Genomic DNA, 17,244 nt, shown 5'->3' on the forward strand with positions numbered 1-17,244 from the left:
GTCCGGGAGACAGATCCCCCTTGCAGCTGGGGATGGTGCGGCCGCCTAGTCTTATTTCCTCCTCCTCTTAGCTTCCAGAGCAGCCTAGGCATCAGCCTGGAGATGGATTGCAGAGTCATTGAGCGAGCGCTGAGCTGAAGAGTCGGGCAGGTGCAGGCTGTCAGAAACTTGCATGATGGGGGCTTCTCTCTCTCTCTTCCCCTCTCTCAGTACTACAAGTCCACGAAGCAGTTGCCTGTCCTGTCGAACCTCTGCCAGGAGATCCAGCCTGGGCATTGGAAACCCCCTGTGGAACACGAAGAGCCTCGCTTGCCCTTCTGGCTGAAGGTATTTCCTCTTTTGGGCCTGGGGCCGTTGCCCTGCGGCCAGAGCAGCTGCTTTGTGTGCAGACCATCCCGGGTTCAAGTGGGGGAAGACTCCTGGCTGAAGCCTTGGAGAGCCGAAGACAACACTGAACTAGGTGGACTAGTCATCTCACCCGGTCTAAGGCAGAGTCCTGTGTGGATTTATTAGTGGGAGGACCCTGGCTCCGTGGTTAGGGCAGCCGCTCTGCGTGCATGAGGCCTCGGGTCCTGGTCCCCGGCATCTCCAGGGAGGGCTGGGAAAGACTCCTGGAGAGCCCCTGCCTCAAGCAAGACAACACTGAGCTTGAAGAATCGATGCTCTGACTTGGCATGAAGCAGCTCCCTGTGTGCGCCTCTTTCTCGCTCTGTTCCTCCTTTATTTATTTATTTATTTATTTATTTATTGCATTTATACCCCGCCTTTCTCCCTCTTGCAAGGAACTCAAGGCGGCTTACATTATCCTCCTCCTCACCATTGTATCCTCACAACAACAACCCTGTGAGGTAGGTTGGGCTGAGAGTCTGTGACTGGCCCAAAGTCACCCAGTAAGCTTCCATGGCCAAGTGGGGACTAGAACCCGGATCTCCCGGCTCCCAGTCCGTCACTCTCACCACTACACTACACTGGCTCCCTTGGACTCTCTGATCGACTTAAACCCAAGAACCTACGTGCTCCTCCTTTCCCCGCCTGTGTCCCTTTTTCCTTGTAGCTCCCAGTCGTGGGATCAGTGCTGGCTGCAGGTTTTGGGGGGCCCCTGGGCAAGGCACCCCCAGTGAGCCCCTCCCTCTGTGAGTCCACCGTCTCAGCGCCACGGTCCCCAGCTGCCCTGCTCCCCCTCCTATCTCTCATCCTGGCTCCCGCTCGCTTGCCTGACAGGCAGAGAGCCAGGGAGCAAGCGGGCCACGGCATCTGCTGCTCCTCCTTCTCCCCACCACTGTTGTCTGGGCTGGAGCGAGAGGCGGGGGAACCAGTAGGTTGCAGTGGGGAAGAGCGGGGGCTCTTGTCAGTGGGCCCCTGCTGGGATGTGGGCCCTTGGCAGCTGCCCGACCAGGCCTACCCCGGACCTGGCCTGAGTGCCAACACTGAGCCTAAACTGAGAGCATGACGCACAGCGCTTTCTAATTATTAAGCTGCATTTGTACTTTACCAACATCATCCCAAGGAGAAAACATGGCTCATAACATTTTAATTAATTATGCTTTTGGTTTGGATGCTGAACGTGTTGGCCCATTTTGGACACATCTCCATGGTGAGGTGAGCTGTGCTGAACATCTATGACACTGAGTCAAGCCATTGCTCTATGTAGAATCATAGAATCACAGAATAGTAGGGTTGGAAGGGGCCTGCAAGGCCATCGAGTCCACCCCTTGCTCAGTGCTGGGATCCAAGTCAGAGCATCCCTGACAAGTGGCTGTCCAGCCTCGTCTTGAATGCCTCCCATGTGGGAGAGCCCCCCACCTCCCTAGGGAATGGATCCCATTGTCGTATTGCTCTAATAGTCAGGTCGTTTTTCCTGATGTTCAGCCGGAATCTGGCTTCCTGTAACTTGGGACTGGTAGCAGCTCCCAAGGGTCTCAGGTGGGGGTCTTGGCAAATGCCCGACGATGCTTACCTTTTACGCCAGCCATAACTGGAATGCCATGTCATTTATGTGTTGTTGTTGTTACCATTTCAGTTATGGTTCTCGCAGTTTAGGAAAACCCCTCCCAGTATAATATTTTCCATTTTAATTTTCCTGTGCTTAAGCATAATTTTGGTTTGTGTTTCTCCCCCCCGTTCTTTCCTCTCTCCCCTCCCTCCCGTTTTGTCCAGGCGAGCTTGCCGGCCATCCAAGAAGCGATGCTGGAGCAAAGGGCCAGAGAGGCATCCCCTCTCCCCAGCTCCGATCCTGCTCTCAGCAAGGCGGGAAGAGAACCCGCGGAGCCGGCCAGCAAGGAGAAGTACCCTCTGCACATGCCCGAGGGCTTGCCGTTGATCCTGAGGCCTCTCAATAGCCGGTTCTGCCGGAGGGCCTGGAAGCGGCAACGGCCTTCCGCTGCCAAGCCCCTCCCTGTCCGCCCTGGCCTTTGCCTGCCGCCCGCCGGCCCCCATCACTTCCTGAAAGTGGCCGCCAAGCAGCCCCATCCTGAGGCGCCTCCCAGCCAAGTGGCGGGCCGTGTTCCCCGCTTGATCCAGCCCGCGCCTGTGCAGCCCCTGCCAGGGGTTCAGCACTTGAGCCTACAGCCTGCTGTGAGAAACAGCGGCGGCTTTGAGCTCCAGGGCGTGCTCTCCGCGCCGCACGCCAGCTCCAGGCCCTGCTCGGCTGCTGCCGTGCCCCCGAACTTGGTCTCCTCCCTGCCCCTCGCCTTCCAGCCCAAGATGATTCTCCCTGCCTTGCCCGCCTCGAAGGCCCGGAAGGCTGAGGGCCCCAGGGGGTACCAAAAGAAGAAAGGCCCCCGAGCAGCCCCCTTGCTCAAGGCTGCTCCGCTGCTCCACCCGACTCCGGTCATCTTCACCGTCCCAGCCGGCGCTGTGAAAGTGGTGGGCATCGCCAACGGCTGCAACGTCTTGCAGCCCTTGGCTGCGGCCCCTGCAGGGCGAGCCACCCAGGCCATCCCCCTGCCCACCCTGCTGGTCAACCCCACACCTTTCCCGTGTCCGCTGGGCCAGCCGCTGGCGAGCCCCCCAGCGCCCGCCTTGAGGGCCGCTTCCTGTTCCGCCAGCTCCACCACCACCACCAAAGATCCCGTGTTGGTGAGCCAGCCCGCCGGTGGGCCAGCAGCAAGCAGCAAACTGGCGGGCCCCGGCGTGGCGGAGCCCGAAACGGAGCCGCAGGAGCTGTCCTCGTGTCCGGCGGTCTCCAGCGGGGGGGGGCGTGTCCCGTGGCCCCCCAGTCCCGACCACGGGGGCCAAGCGGAGGCCCCCACCCAGGCAGACATGGAGACAGCAGGCGAGAAGGCCGCTGAGCTGCTGGCCACGGGCCCCTTCTCTCCCGCGCCAGAGCTAGGAGAGGGAGTGAAGGCCGAACGCGAACAACCTTGTGGTGCCCCTCAGGAGCCGGCCCCGTTGGAGCCAAGCGCCACAGGCGGCCAGGTGGAGGAGGAGCTGGTGTTGGATCTCGGGCAGGAGCTGGATGTGGAGCCTGCCCCGGAGGGGCTGCGTGAGCAGAAGGAGGCGCAGAGCAAGCAGGAGTCCCGGGAGGAGGAGGGGGGGGGCCAGGGGGCGCCTGGGCAGGCCCTGCAGGGGGCGCCTGCCGCCAGCGACGGAAGCAGAGCTTCCCCGGAGAAGGTCATCGGCTCCGTAGCTGTTGGGTCCGAGTCTGGCAGCTCCTTGGCACATCCGGAGGAGTCGCCCGGCGCAGGCCTCTGTGCCGCGGGGAGGCCGGGGGGCCCAGAGGCAGCGGGTGAGAAAGACGGGCCGGAGGAGGAGGAGGAGGAGGACTTCGATGACGACGTTCAGGACGAGGAAGACGAGGAAATGTCCTCCGCTTCTGAGGAGTCGGTGCTCTCCGTGCCGGAGCTGCAGGTGAAGCATTTTTGTCCCGGAAGGGGGGCCCAGCTTTTGGGAGCGGGCTGGCAGGAAAGGGGGCCCTTTCCCTGCAGGCTGGAGGCTCCAGGGTCGGAGGGAGCAAAACGGGCAAAGGTGCGGTCATTCCGTGGGGTTGCCCAGGAGAGCGAGTGGGTGGCGCAGCCACTTCGCAGGATACCCTCTCCCAGGCGTGGAGAAGTGTGCCATCTGCGCAACATGGGTGATCACCACTGGGAATCTGAGCTCCCTCGTGCATGCGTGCGTGTGCGTATTTTAAAAAATTCACATCACACAGCTGTTTTCTATGGTGTACTTAACGTAATGGCTAAGCTGGACCTAGTATGGAAAGATGGCCGGCCGGCCTCCCTCCCTCCCTCCCTCCCTCCCTCCCGCAGCTTGTGAATGGCGCAGTTTGACTTCTGCTCATGGCAGGCCAGAGATTTCCATGGGGTCTGCATGGACGATGCCCCCGAATATGCTTTGCTCAGGGGCAGGGGGTCTGCCGTCCTTAGATCCTTCTTGTGGGCTTCCTGGAAACCTCTGGTTGGCCGCTGTGCGAAATAGGACCCTGCCCTAAAAGAAGGCTGGTCTGATCCAGCAGGGCTCTTCTTACGAGGGCGCAGGGAGGCTGCGGGAGAGCTCGAACACGTGCTGCCTCCTGCTGAGGGACATGAGGGGCGGCTGCTGTCGCCCTCCTGTCCTGCTTGTGGACTTCCCAGAGGCGGCTGGCTGACCACTGCGGGAACCGCATGCTGGCCTGGAGGGGCCCTTGGTTTGATCCCTTTGTGTGTTCTTGCTGGCTAAAGGAGACGATGGAAAAGCTGACGTGGCTCGCCTCTGAGCGGCGCCTGAGCCAGGAGGGGGACTCGGAGGAGGAGAACTCCCAGGAGGAGAACTCTGAGCCAGAGGAGGAGGAAGAGGAGGAGGAGGAAGGGGAGACCCTGGAAGTCATGCAGAAAGAGGGCGACATGACGGACGGGGTAGCAGAGCCTGGAGACAGGCCCGCGTCGTCTCTTGCCTTGGCCTGTGCCGCCCCGGAGGTGGAGCCCAGTCGGACCCCAGCAGGTGAGCTTGTGGGGGGAGGGGGGGAGGGGGGGTGTCTGTGTGGGAGGCCTAAGTCAGATGGCAGAGTGGAGACAAACCGTAGCTTGGTCCCCTTGATCATAGGAGGGAAGCTGCGTATGCCACGTATTGGTAATAAACAAACCCCCAGTGCTACCTTTTTGCAGGACCACCCCAGTCAGGACCACGTATTCCCTTGCATGGGTGGCTCCTTCCCCTTGCATGGGTGGCTCCTTCCCCTTGCTCCGGCAGGCGGAGCGTCTGCACTACATCCTGCATGGGAGAGACGGCCCCGCCCAGCTCCGCTCCTTGGAGCAAGCTCTCGGCAGGGCTCCTTTTTCCTAAGTCTCTGGTTGTGCTGTTCCAGGGGAGAACACCAAAGCGCCCGGGAAAAGTCGGGGCTCCCACCGCGCCCGAGCCAAGAGGGGACGGGCTCGCGCCAGCAAGGACACCTCCAAGCTGCTGCTTCTCTATGATGAAGACATCCTGGAGAGGGACCCATTGCGGGAGCAGAAGGATTTGGCCTTTGCACAGGCGTATCTGAGCAGGGTAAGGCACCGTCTCTCCTCTCTGCTCCTCTGGGATCTGCGTATCCCAAATCACCGTGAGACACAGCAGAGTTCCCAAGACCGTCACCGGACCAGAGAACACTGAGGCGTCTGCATCTCTGGAGGCAGAATGATCTATGAACATGCCTTGTAGGGAGTCAGGTTGGAGCATCTCCCATCTGCGAAAAGGCTACAACAAGGATGCAGAACTGCTCTCAGCCCGAGGGCCGAATGCCATTTCAGCAAAGCGCTTGGGGGCCACATTCCAGTGGTGGGCGGGGCTGGAGGCAAGGGGGCGGGGCCCAAAATGCCAGCACATTCCAGCTGAAAGCGCTTTCTGCCAGTAACTAAGCCTGCGGAGAGGCATTTCAGCTTTTTGGAATAGGGGAAAAACTGCCCAAAGCTAGGGTGCCACCGTCAAGGGGCGTGCCCGTTTGGGGAGCCCTAGAAGGCCAGATTGGGACCCTTGAAGTTCTGCTCCCCTGGGCTACAACATTTGGTGTAGAAAAAGGGCAGCTAAGGCCAGGGTGGGCTGGAGTGGGGGAGACGATCGGGTTTTGTAAACGTTATGCATGGAGTGGACAGAGGGACGTTTTCCCCCTCTCTCATGGCCCTAGAACCCAGGGCCATCGGGGGGATCCAGGCCAGACCAAAGGAAGCCACCCATTGCATCCTCGATGTGTGGAATTTGCCGCCACACCGTGTGTGACGGCCACCAGAACAGATGGCCCTAGAGGGGGATTGGACAAATGCATGGACATCAGACTATTGATGCCTACAGGTCCTGACAGCTGTGCACTGGCTCAAGGTCGAGGCAGGACACCTGTAAAGTCCCAGTTGCTGGGGGACAGCAGTGGGGAGAGAGATGTTGCCCTTGTGTCCTGCTTGTGGGCTTCCCGCTGCTTGGCCAGTGTGGGAAAACAGGATGCCAGCTTAGACAGGCCTTTGCTGTGATCCAGCACAGCTCTTCTTATGTTCTTTGGCTGCATCCATCTAATCCAGGACTGTCTTCTCAAATTGGTAGCTGCTCTCCGGGGTCTTGAGTGGAGCTGGGCGTGGTTCACTGCCGTACCTTTAAATCAGGGGTGGGCAGCTTCTGGCCCTCCAGCTGTATGGGCCTATTTCTGTTAATGATTATTAATTTATTGTTATTACTATTATTTCATTTCTAGACCACCCAATAGCCAGAGCTAACTGGGCGGTTCACAACAATTTACAAGATAAAATACAGCATAAAAATCTAACAGCTAAAAACATTTTCAATAATTGGCATAAACGCTCCATCATCTGCCATTAGGCGCCTGGGAGCAGAGGACGGTCTTAACCTGGTGCCCAAAAGACGTCAAGTGTTGGCACCAGGCGGGCTTCGGTGGGGAGCTCATTTCATAATGGAGGGGCCACCACTGAAAAGGCCCTCTTCCTTGCTGCCACCTTCCAAGCCTCCCTTGGAGGTGGCGCACGGAGGAAGGCCGCAGATGTTGATCGTACTGTCCGGGTAGGTTCAGGTCGGGAGAGGTGCTCTGGTCCTGAGCCATGCGAGGCCTACGACTCCCTTGATCCCCCACTGTTGGCTAAGCTGGCAAGGGCTGATGGGAGGCGTAGGTGAAAACATCCGGAGAGCCACAAGTTGCCCAGCTCCGCTTTAAATAGAAATGCCATGGATTAAACTGCGTCTTTCCTCCCTCCCTAAAAGCAGCTCTGGGAACTGTAGTCCTTTCCTCTCGCTGCGGTAGCAAGTTTCAGGGGTGGAGTTAGGCACCCTCCTTGGGATGGGGGCAGGTGCATCTACACTGGTGCCCTTCCATATTCAGGAGAGAGACTGGGTTGCCCCATAGTCCTCAGCTTCAGCCTGGTAGGCTTGGAAGTGTCTTTTCTCCCCTTTGGGGACCTCCTAGCTTTAGCCCCTCTGAAAAAGGGGCATGGGATGAACAGATGTAGCCGCCTAATAGTGAATCAGGCCATTTGGTTCTCCGTGCCAGCTCCTGTCTCGAGCAGAGAGCGGTCGTTCCCAGTAGCTTAGCTGCCACCCCATCCGTTGTGTGAGCGAGGGGGGACTTTTGAGCTCGGGTCTCCGGGAATCGAGGCCTGTTTCCTCCGTGTGCCACATGCATGCTGTCAGCCAGTACGGCGCATTCCCAGCCCTGACTGGGATGACATTTGCAAACCTGTGGTTTTGCCCCAACAGCAGGATTGGTCGTTTATTCTCTGTGGGGTCAAACAAAACTGGAGAACACCTAAAATGCCCAATGGAGCAAAGGGACGAAGTCTCTGGATGCTGAAAAGATACGTAATTTTATTCCAAGGGGTAGCTTTACATCTTTTAGCCCTGAGTAGTATATATGGGCTGTTTTCAGGGGTCTAAAAGTGTTTCTAAAAGTGCCTTAAGAGATCTCTGAAAAAGAGAATCTGGTCCAGCTGCAGGTTTTATCTTGGACCCCTGCTGATCCCAAAGAAGTCCTGTATATATTATTCAGGGCCAAAACACACAGGGCTACTCCTTGGAATAAAACTGCATTTTCCAACATCCGGAGACGTCATCTTTTTATTCCGTTGGTTTATCTTCTGCATGAGCAGTGTTTTACGCACGCACCCACACCCGTTGGCTGACTGTGGCGCATTGCCCTTTCTGCAGGTGCGCGAGGCCTTGCGTCACGTTCCAGGCAAGTACGAGGAGTTCCTCCGCATCATCTACAAGTTCAAGAGCAGCACCCAGAAGCAGACGGCGGTCGACCTCTACGCCCGGCTGCGCAACCTGTTGCGGGAGTGGCCGCAGCTCCTCACGGACTTTGCGGCCTTCCTGTTGCCCGAGCAAGCCCTGGAGTGTGGGCTGGTGCGTAGGTCGGGGTGCTTGCGTGTGTGTGTGGGGCCAGTAGTTCCAGGGATGTCTGACTCTGCGTGGTCACCCAGAATCGGCAGCCCCCGTGTGTGATGTGGCGCAGTGCCATCGAGGCTGCCAGTGCTCTTCAAATGCCCGGAGGCGATGCTGCGTTGGGCGCAGGCACAGCCTCACTTGGGGGCTGCTTCTCCGTGGCGCCCTCCCTTATCGCTGGGGGCTGCAGCTGAAGGGTCTGTTGCCCACATTAGCCCAAAGAACCTGGCTCCTGTGCCCTGTCTAGTGATGCACGCTTTTGTGTGCGAGCTTATTCTTGTTTTCCTGCTAGTTATGGGGAGGGGCAACGCGCAGTGAAGGGCACAGAAGTTTGCCGAACATTAGAAATCCTCTTTAGCTGTCCTTCTGGCTTCGGGGATTCCGCCTCCCCCTCCCCCTCCCCCTCCCCCTCCCCCTCCCCTGGCATCGCCCCAAACTTAACATGTGCATCTGCTCGGCCACAAGGATTAGAAACTTTGATTTTTAGTGAAAGCTGAGCTTCTTAAGATGCTGATTCTCACACCCAGTGCCACTTTTTCTGTGCTGCAATCTCAGAACTTCACAACCCCGACCATTCATCCCTGTGCTTAGGTCTTCAGGGCCTAGGTTGCTTGCCTGCCTCTGCCACCTGCTGGCTAGGGAAGTGATTGCGTGAGTTCCCCTCATCCCCCAAACCCAGGCGGCAGCTGGTCAATGCCAGTGATGTCATGGATCGTCTCGTGCTTTCTCTTCCTGGGCAGTTTGAGGAGCAGCAGGCTTTCGAGAAGAGCCGGAAGTTCCTCCGGCAGCTGGAGATCTGCTTTGCTGAAAACCCTTCCCACCACCAGAAGATCATCAAGGTGTTGCAGAGCTGCGCAGAGTGCATGCCCCAGGAGATAATTGAGGTGAGGCTTTCTCTGGGCAGCATGTCTCCCAAGGGAGCTGACCCCAGTCCTCTCCGCTGTGGAGGTTCCCCTGTGATGCCAAGTGGGGCAGCTCTTTCAAGCTGCAGACCCAGGGTGTCATTAAGGGCATATAAACAAAAGAAGGTCCAGCATCTTACAGTGGCTGGTCAGATGCCCCCAGGAATCCACAAACGGCATGGTCAACTTGCCTCTCTGTTGCTGGCCACTCCCCCAGCAACTGGTATTTAGAGGTACATAATATAGCCATCCTATATACCAAGGTTGCAGAACCTCAGTCCAGTCTCAGTCCAGCCCTCTGGGGTTCCCCGGAAAGCCACACCCCCTTTCCCCTGACCACCAATCATTGGGCAGTTTCCTGGCTTTTGTGCACTTTGTTCCCCCTATTTTCAATTCTACAAGGTTGAAAGGCCTCTCCTAAGGCCTAGTTACTCACAGTAAGAGCTTTAAGCTAAAACATTCTTGTATTTTTGCCCCTGCCCCCTTTTGCCTTCCACTGGCATGTGGCCCCCAAGAGCTTCTCCGAAATGGAAATTGGCCCTCGGGCTGAAAGAGGTTCTGCACCCCTGCTATGTACTAAGAGTGAACGCGTCATTCTCTGAGCCTGGATCCTTGTGCAGCCAAAACCGCACCACCCATGAACAGTGGGGTGGGGGGCGGTATCGGCAAGCTCAGGGCAGACTGGAGGTTTGCAGGAGTACAAAGAAGATATTTAGGCGGAAACCTCTGTGTGTGTGAATACCGCCAAACAGCCCAATGATGACTGACTGTTGGGGAAAGAATAGAAAATGGGGTAGTGGTGGTAGAGTGGAGTGTTCTGAAAGAAGGCATGGCTGGCGGGAACCCTGAACAGGAGCATTTTTCATTGCCACATAGTGTTGCAGGTCCCACTCGTGTAGGCTAACAGTGAATTCAGAGGATGCCTTATGACAGCCATGTAGGGCTTCTGAGAAGCCAGAGGGAGGTGGTGGTGTATTCTGGGAAGCCTCAAGGTCTGCAGAAGTAGGGGGAAAAATTAACGGCGGGGGGTGGGGGGAGCTCAGGGCAGGAAGGAGGGGATCCAGAACGGTCCCCTGGCAACTGAGCGTGCTCAATGGCCACTGCGTGTCTGGCGGGGGTGAAATGGAAACTGAGTGGGGAGGGCTGGAATGGAGTGCCCTGGGAGAGGGTATGGCAGGCTAAAACAGGAGCAACGCCACACTGCAACATTTTGTTGTCACAGCTGATATCCAGGGATGGGCCTCTCCTCTGTGAATTTGTCTAATCCCCTTTTAAAGTGGTCTGTGCCAGTGGCCATCTTGTGGCATGGAATCTCATAACTTCACGATGCATTGTGCAGAGTACTTCTCCCCCCTCCTCGTTGTTGTTGTTGATTGCCTTGGTAGGAGTGAGAAGGGAACACTGGAGAGCCAGTGAGGTGCAGTGGTGAGAGTGTTGGACTCGGGAGATCCGGGTTAGAATCATAGAATAGTAGGGTTGGAAGGGGCCTACAAGGCCATCGAGTCCAACCCCCTGCTCAGTGCAGGAGTTCTAGTCCCCACTCGGCCATGAAGCTCACTGGGTGGCTTTGGGCCAGTCGCTGACTCTCTCAGACTAACCTACCTCACAGGGTTGTTGTGAGGATAAAGTGGAAAGAAAGGGGGTCCTTGCCAGAGGGAAAAAAGGCAACATATAAATGTAATAATAATAATAATGTTTGAAGGTGTTCGTTCCCTTCAATAGATGGATGTCCTCCAGAAGTGGGAGGAATAGCCCTGGACAACCTCCAGTGCTGAAGAAGAAAACAAATTCATCCTTCAAGCTTTAACCTCCCCCCTCCTCATCCACCTCCTCTCTCTTTTCTTCCTGCTCCTCATCCATTTTGAATGCCCCCATCTAGTTGAAAACCCAGATGTGGCAGCTGCTGAAGGGACACGATCACCTGCAGGATGAGTTCTCCGTCTTCTTTGACCACTTGCGCCCGTCGGCCAGCCGCTTGGGAGATTTCGAGGAGATCAGCTGGACGGAGGAGAAAGACTATGAGGTGGAGACCGTCCCCGTCCCCCCCGGCCTCTCCCAGGGCATGCAGGGAGTGGGGAGCACTTCCACAGCCTTTGGGGCAACCTGTGGCCCTCCAGTTGTCTTCTGGTTCCCAGCCCCCCTGCTGGCTGGGGCGGATGGGGGCTGAAGCATGACACCATGTGGGAGGCCCAGGGCCCCTCACCCCTGGCTTAAGGGCAGCAAGAAGTGGCGCTTCTCGCAGGGAAACGGCCGTGGTGGCGCCCTCGGCTCTGCGGCTTTAACCCAGCACCTGCGCTTCTAGTTCGATGGGTTTGAAGAAGTTTCGCTGCCGGATGTGGAAGAGGAGGAGGACCCCCCCAAAATCCACGCAGCCTCGAAAAATAAGAGGAGGAAGGAGCTTGGGGGCCAGAACGCCGACAAGGTGAGGCTGCCTTGATGGGGAGGCCCGTTGCCAAAGTCCAAGTGCAAAGCCCAGTAGGGCACCGACGACGACGTTCCGGCTCCAGAGAATCCAGCGCAGGAAGGACATTACTTTGTTGCTGCTAGAATTAAGCCGTTGGGAGCTGGAAATCCTTGCTGATCTACGGCAAACCACCTAGAGGTTTACCAGTAGAGGAAGATCTGCTCTCTGTCCATCCCTGCTGTAATGCGCCACCAGAAATTTGGGGGGGGGGAGCTCCAGCTCCAATCACCCTTGACCGTTCTGGCTGGGGCTGATGGGAGTTGGAATACAACAAAAACATCTGGAGAGCCACAGGTTTCCCCCGTCCCTGACTGCTAGCTGGAATCTTGGTTTAATTCAGGAAGCAGTTCTTTGGTTTCAGAGCAAAGTGGGAGGGCGTCTGTTTGCGTGTCTTGTGGGGACATGAAGCGCTTGTGGGAAGATCACCCAAAGGAAAAAAAAAAGGCAACTGGGATGTACTTTGCAGTGTGGCATGGTTAACTCGAGCAGAGCCTGTGCAAAAGAATCAGGCACCCTGTAGTGATTTGGCTGGGAACATACAGGACAAGAAGCGATTTTGCTTTTGTGTTTCCCTCCCGTGGGACGGGGAAAAAGGGGGCCAAACAAGAGCACCCTCAGCCTGCCAAGCTCCGTGAGGGCCTTCAGGCTCCGCCGTCTGGCCCAAGCCACATCATGCCTCTCAGTCACATCCGAGGGCCAGTGGCGCTCCCCTTGTCCGCCTCCCGCGTTTGAGATCTGCGGCTTCAACGGTGCTGCGGACGGGAGGCGCGGCGTCCCCCAGGGCTGCAGGGCCGGGGTGGGAGGAGCCGGGCCTGCGCTGTGACGATGCGCCAGGAGCGCTTTCTTTCCCTGTGGGTGTGACAAGTCTGCTGGCAAGCGGCCTGGCCCAACGTGAGAGGAGGGCTCACTTCAGCTTCTGCGGGCCATTTCAGGAGTCTGACTGGGTGGAGGCGGCGAAGGAGTGTTGCTGCTCCTGCCATGAGGGCAGCGGCGACCTCCGGATGAAGAGGAGCAAGCGGAAGAGCTGCGGCCACTGCAGCAGCAAGGTCGGTGCTGGAACACTGGCGGGACGGAGTGCGAGGGAGCGAGAGAGCGTGCGGCTTGTCCTTCTGGCTCGGAGAACTTGAATGGCGCAAAGCAGCCCAGTGCCATGATGAGATGGATTCCTGTGTGCTTCAGCAGGACCAGCTTCCCCAGCCTGGGCCCCCCCAGATGTGCTGGGACTGCAGCCTCTACCCCGTCCGGCTGGCTGGGGATTGTAGTCCAGCACATCTGGAGGGCCTCAGGTTGGGGAAGGCTGGCCTCAGCCGTGGCTTCCTGCCTTGGGTCACTCACTGGCCAGTCGCCTTTTTGCGGGGGAACTTTGTGTTACCAGAGAGAGCCCTGAGCCAGGGAGCCCCCTTTGGGTCTCCCAGGAGGGACACCCAGTGCACTGAAGGAGAGGTTTCTCCTTCAGCACGCTCAGCCCACAGCTCCTCCTGCTGGCGCAACAGCTTCCGAACATCTCCCGAACCGCTGATCTTCTCAGCGAGAGCCCCCAGTTGTGGCATGCAAGCAGCCAGGAAGAGAGCTACGCGATGGGATGGTGCTGGGCGCTAGCTTAGATGGCTTTAAAAAGGTGCGGGAAGGGGCTAGACAAATGCGCGGGGGACCGATTTCCCCAGCGGCTGCCAGTTGTGACAGAGGCTCCGGCTTTGCAGGCACGCCCCTGCATTGCCCCTTGTCGAAGAGGAGAGCTGTTGGCTTCGGGCCACGCCTCTGGGCTTCCTGCAGGCATCTGCTCAGCCCCTGCGGAAAGCAAGATGCTGGCTGAGAAGGACCAAGGGTCGGATCCAGTGCAGGGCTCTCCTGATGTGCTGTTGCAGGAGGGGAGGAGTTGTAGGTCTCTTACTCAGTTCATATGAGAAGACCCCGCAAGAACTGTGTGCGTGCCCGTGAATGTGGCCTGCGACCTTCTGCCATAGAACCCCTTGAGAAAGGATTCCCCCAAAGGGGGAAAGTTGGACTGCATTAAGGAATCATTCTGCCCAGAATTACTTGTGATGCCAACAAGGCCTGCTTACGTGTTTATTGACTTCATTTAGAGGCGGCCTTTCAGCCAGAATAGCTCCCAAGGCAGGTAATAATACATAAATTTTTAAAAAACAACTGAAAACAATTCACAAGTCCTCTTGATTTTGGTCAAAAGGTGAGCTAGATTTTTTTTAGAAAACCTGTGCATTCCACCTTTCTGCCTGACAACAAGCCTCCAAGGTGGTTGACCGAAAGTGAAAATACATAATACACATAAGATACTTCTTTTAAAGGCCGTGGTGAGTTTTGGAGGCTCCCGGGGAGGAGGGCGGGATGGAATGATGATGGAAAAAGTCTACTCTCTGGCCCTTAGATGCTGCTGTGGTTGTTTCAGTTGCTTAAATAGATGCAGGGTGAAGTTTTCTGCATTAGGGCAAAGAGTTCACCTAGGTCAGGCTTCCCCAAACTGGAGCCCTCCAACTGTATTGGACTACAACTCCCAGCATGCCCCAGCCACCCATGCTGGCAGAGTCATGCTGGGAGTCATAGCTCAACGTATCTGGAAGGCACCATGTTAGGTAGGTGATCTTTGATGGGATTCTGGGAACGAGAAGCCTACAGCTGTCAAGGATTTGGAGCAGGAGGTCTTCTGAGATGCTTTTGAAACCCCTCTTGGCCTGCAGGCAGGAGATGGCAAGTCCTACCGGAACAAAGACTCCCACGAGCTCACCGACAGCCTTGCTCTGCGAGAACAGAGCCCTTGCCCTGAAGGGAAGGAGTCCGTGGAGGAAAGCCTGGAGCTCAGGGAAGACGGGGAGGTTCCCCAGAGCAGGATGAGGGCAACAGCCAGGAGAGTAGATGCTGCTGGAGCAGGTGCGCTGGGGACGATGGGCATGGGAGATGTGGGCATGGGAGATGCGTGCCTGGGGATGGTGGCCTGTGCCCCGGCTTTGCATCCACAGGGAGTTGTGCCCTCCTGGGCGGATCTCAATTTCTCCTTCTGTGGAAGGAGGGGTATCTGGGGGCGGGAGATGGTCCCATTCTCGTTTGCTCTGTAGGCAGGGTGGCTTCACGGCCTGGTCCCTTCTGGGTGGGCAGAGCCCGCCCCACCCTGTTCCAGTCCTGTCTGTGCACCAGCACCACCAGCTCCTTGGTGTGGAAGTGTTTTCAGACGCCTCCAAGGCTCACCAGTTCCAGAGGAGTAGCCATGTTAGCCGCCGCCCCCCCCCACACACACACACTGGCAAGGAATGATGGGAGTTGCAGTCCAACACATCTGAAGGCACCAGGTTGGGGGAGGCCAAGTTACATCCGACAACGAATAACACCGTGGGGGCAGTCCTCAGCCTGCCCTTTCCTGCCTTCCCAGGTTCTCGGGCAGAGGGAAAGCCGCCTTCGTGCAAAGAAGCCCCTGCAGAAGGGGGTGCCCCGCCGGCTGGCAAGACTGCAGACCCATGCTCCTTGCCGGGACCTCCCTGCCCCAAGAAGCCTGCGGAGGCCACGAAGCCACCGCCCGCTAGCGTCGCCACCTCTGCCACGCCCCAGCCACACCGGGGTGTTCTGCCCAAGCCGCATCGACCCAAAAGCAGCTCTTGCCCCGCCGTAGGAGGGGAAGGCGAGGTGGGACTTGGCCCGAGGTGCGGGGATGCTTCCTCTGGCCTTGACAGAGATAGTCTGGCACCTTGGGCCTCTGCAGGGATCACATGTGGGGCAGCTGGTCCGGGTCCCAGCCCGGCTCCAGCGAAGAGCTGGGTGCCAAAGCTGACTGTTCCATCTGACCTTGCGGAGGGCCCTGCCGCTCCCCCCCAGCTGCGTCTCAGGGACAACGAGGCAGACGGAGCCCCTGCCTCTGCGGGCAGGAAGCCCAAAGGGAAGGAGCTGCCGGCGCCACACTCCCAAGAGCTTGCTCCAAAGGCCGCAGCGGCACATGGCGGGTTGCGGCCTCCGGCAGAGGCCTCCAGAGCATGCCACCTGCAGGCCCTGGCTGCGGACCTGAAAGCGGGGGCCGCCGAGGCGTCAGGTGCGAGTGACCGATCGCCGGAGCCGCAGCCACCCGTGGCAGGAGGCGGGAAGCGTGGAGTCCTGCTGCAGGGAGAAGAGTCGCAGCAGAGAGCGGTGGAGGCCACCGTGTGTGCCAAGAACATCAAGGTCAGCTCCACGGGGGAGAAAGTTGTCCTGTGGACCAGGTAGGCGCTCTGGCTTCCTCGTTCTTCAGGGGAGGGTGTGGGGGGACTCCAGAGGTGTCAGTCTGCTGCGGGGGCAGAGTGGTTTTGCTTTGGAATCTCTTTGCCCCCCGAGGGCTCGAGGTTCCACCCAGCTGACCTCCATGTCTCCCCCATCCCCACTGATCGTGACTTTGGGGGCCTTTCTGTGACGTGCTGACGGAAAGCAAACAACGTACCCTCCTGCGTCAGCAAATGCAGACACAGACAGGACTTAAAAGGGGAGGGACAGGACAGGCACGCCTTGGGATCATACCTGTTTGAGGAAGAGATGGTATTGGAAGGACGCGAGCAAGCAGTGCCTTGCCTACCTCACCTTGGTTGCGCCATCCTGTTCAAGCAAACAACATGGAGTTTTGCTCCTGTTGCGCTATTAACAGTGGGCAGCTTCAGAGACAAATGCTTCCACCTGTCAGCGTGGCTTGCGAGATGATGAAGGCCTCCCTCTGCCCCTTTCTACAGTTGGGTTGTTTTCCTTTCAGGGAGGCTGACCGCGTCATCCTGACCACCTGCCAGGAGCAAGGAGCCCACCCGGGCACATTCAGCGCCATCTCACAGCAGCTGCACAACAAAACAGCGGAGGAGGCAAGTTGTGGGGAGGCCGGGGGCAGTTCTCCTGGAAGGGCTGGGGCCCTGCCATATCCTTGGGCAGCCCTAGGCGGTGCACTCCCTGAGCACTGCAGGGGCGGCACCTTAGAAATATCCTGCAGACTCGAGACTATGAAGGGTGATCTCGTGCAACATCTTAAAGAACCGTGTCTCTCGGGGCCCCAGTGCCAGTGTGCAGATTGATTTTAGATGCAAAAGAAGCTGGCCTCAGTTCTTTAAAAATCTGCTTTGAGGTGTGGGGCAAAATGTGATGTAGAAATAATGAGGCTTTGGGGGGCGTTAGATTGAGCTTCACATTTAGGGCCCTTCTGTCTTCGTTGTGCACAGTTCATAGTATCGAAGGAGTTCTCCCCTTCTGTCCCCAGCCCCTGGTCAGTGGTCTATTACCCTGTGTCTCACTGCAGGCTGTGGAGTGGGCTGAGGGCACAGAGGCACACGGAATTCCCCCCTCGTTCTGTGGTGGCTTTAGGCTGTGTCTAGTTGAAAGGAAATACGTTTGCATCCCTCCTGCCTCTACGCCGCACCCATTCTTTTAGTTAGACCAGTGATCCGAGTTGGGGAGAAATTCTCCCTCTCAAAGACCCAAGTGGTGCAGGCATGTGCATGTGCATATGCCAGGGGTGGGTAACTTCAGGCCTAGAGGGCAAATCTGACCCTCCAGGGCTCCCCCCGATGACCATGCCATCCCGTCCCCCAGTCACTG

The 17,244-nt window shown here is 57.7% G+C and overlaps 1 protein-coding gene across 8 annotated transcripts in view; it reads left to right on the forward strand.

The window, feature by feature from the left end:
- Window positions 1–17,244, forward strand: part of GON4L (gon-4 like) — a 46,952-nt gene that overhangs the window by 28,962 nt on the left and 746 nt on the right. For 3 of the 8 annotated variants that reach the window (XM_084824756.1, XM_084824760.1, XM_084824761.1), the window contains 12 exons: window positions 211–327; window positions 2,158–3,849; window positions 4,659–4,917; window positions 5,282–5,463; window positions 8,095–8,292; window positions 9,072–9,215; window positions 11,113–11,256; window positions 11,536–11,655; window positions 12,630–12,743; window positions 14,394–14,583; window positions 15,050–15,896; window positions 16,415–16,775. In XM_084824756.1, coding sequence (XP_084680882.1) covers window positions 211–327; window positions 2,158–3,849; window positions 4,659–4,917; window positions 5,282–5,463; window positions 8,095–8,292; window positions 9,072–9,215; window positions 11,113–11,256; window positions 11,536–11,655; window positions 12,630–12,743; window positions 14,394–14,583; window positions 15,050–15,896; window positions 16,415–16,724 — 4,317 coding nt within the window. In that variant the 3' untranslated portion in view covers window positions 16,725–16,775. Of the gene's footprint in view, window positions 1–210; window positions 328–2,157; window positions 3,850–4,658; window positions 4,918–5,281; window positions 5,464–8,094; window positions 8,293–9,071; window positions 9,216–11,112; window positions 11,257–11,535; window positions 11,656–12,629; window positions 12,744–14,393; window positions 14,584–15,049; window positions 15,897–16,414; window positions 16,776–17,244 lie in introns of those variants that run through there. The other 5 variants (XM_084824759.1, XM_084824754.1, XM_084824757.1 and 2 more) reach the window with 4 other exon arrangements.

This window comes from Heloderma suspectum, chromosome 17, assembly GCF_057233095.1.
Source record: "Heloderma suspectum isolate Gila_16-S chromosome 17, 16-S_ref, whole genome shotgun sequence".
NCBI classification, from domain to species: Eukaryota; Metazoa; Chordata; class Lepidosauria; order Squamata; family Helodermatidae; genus Heloderma; species Heloderma suspectum.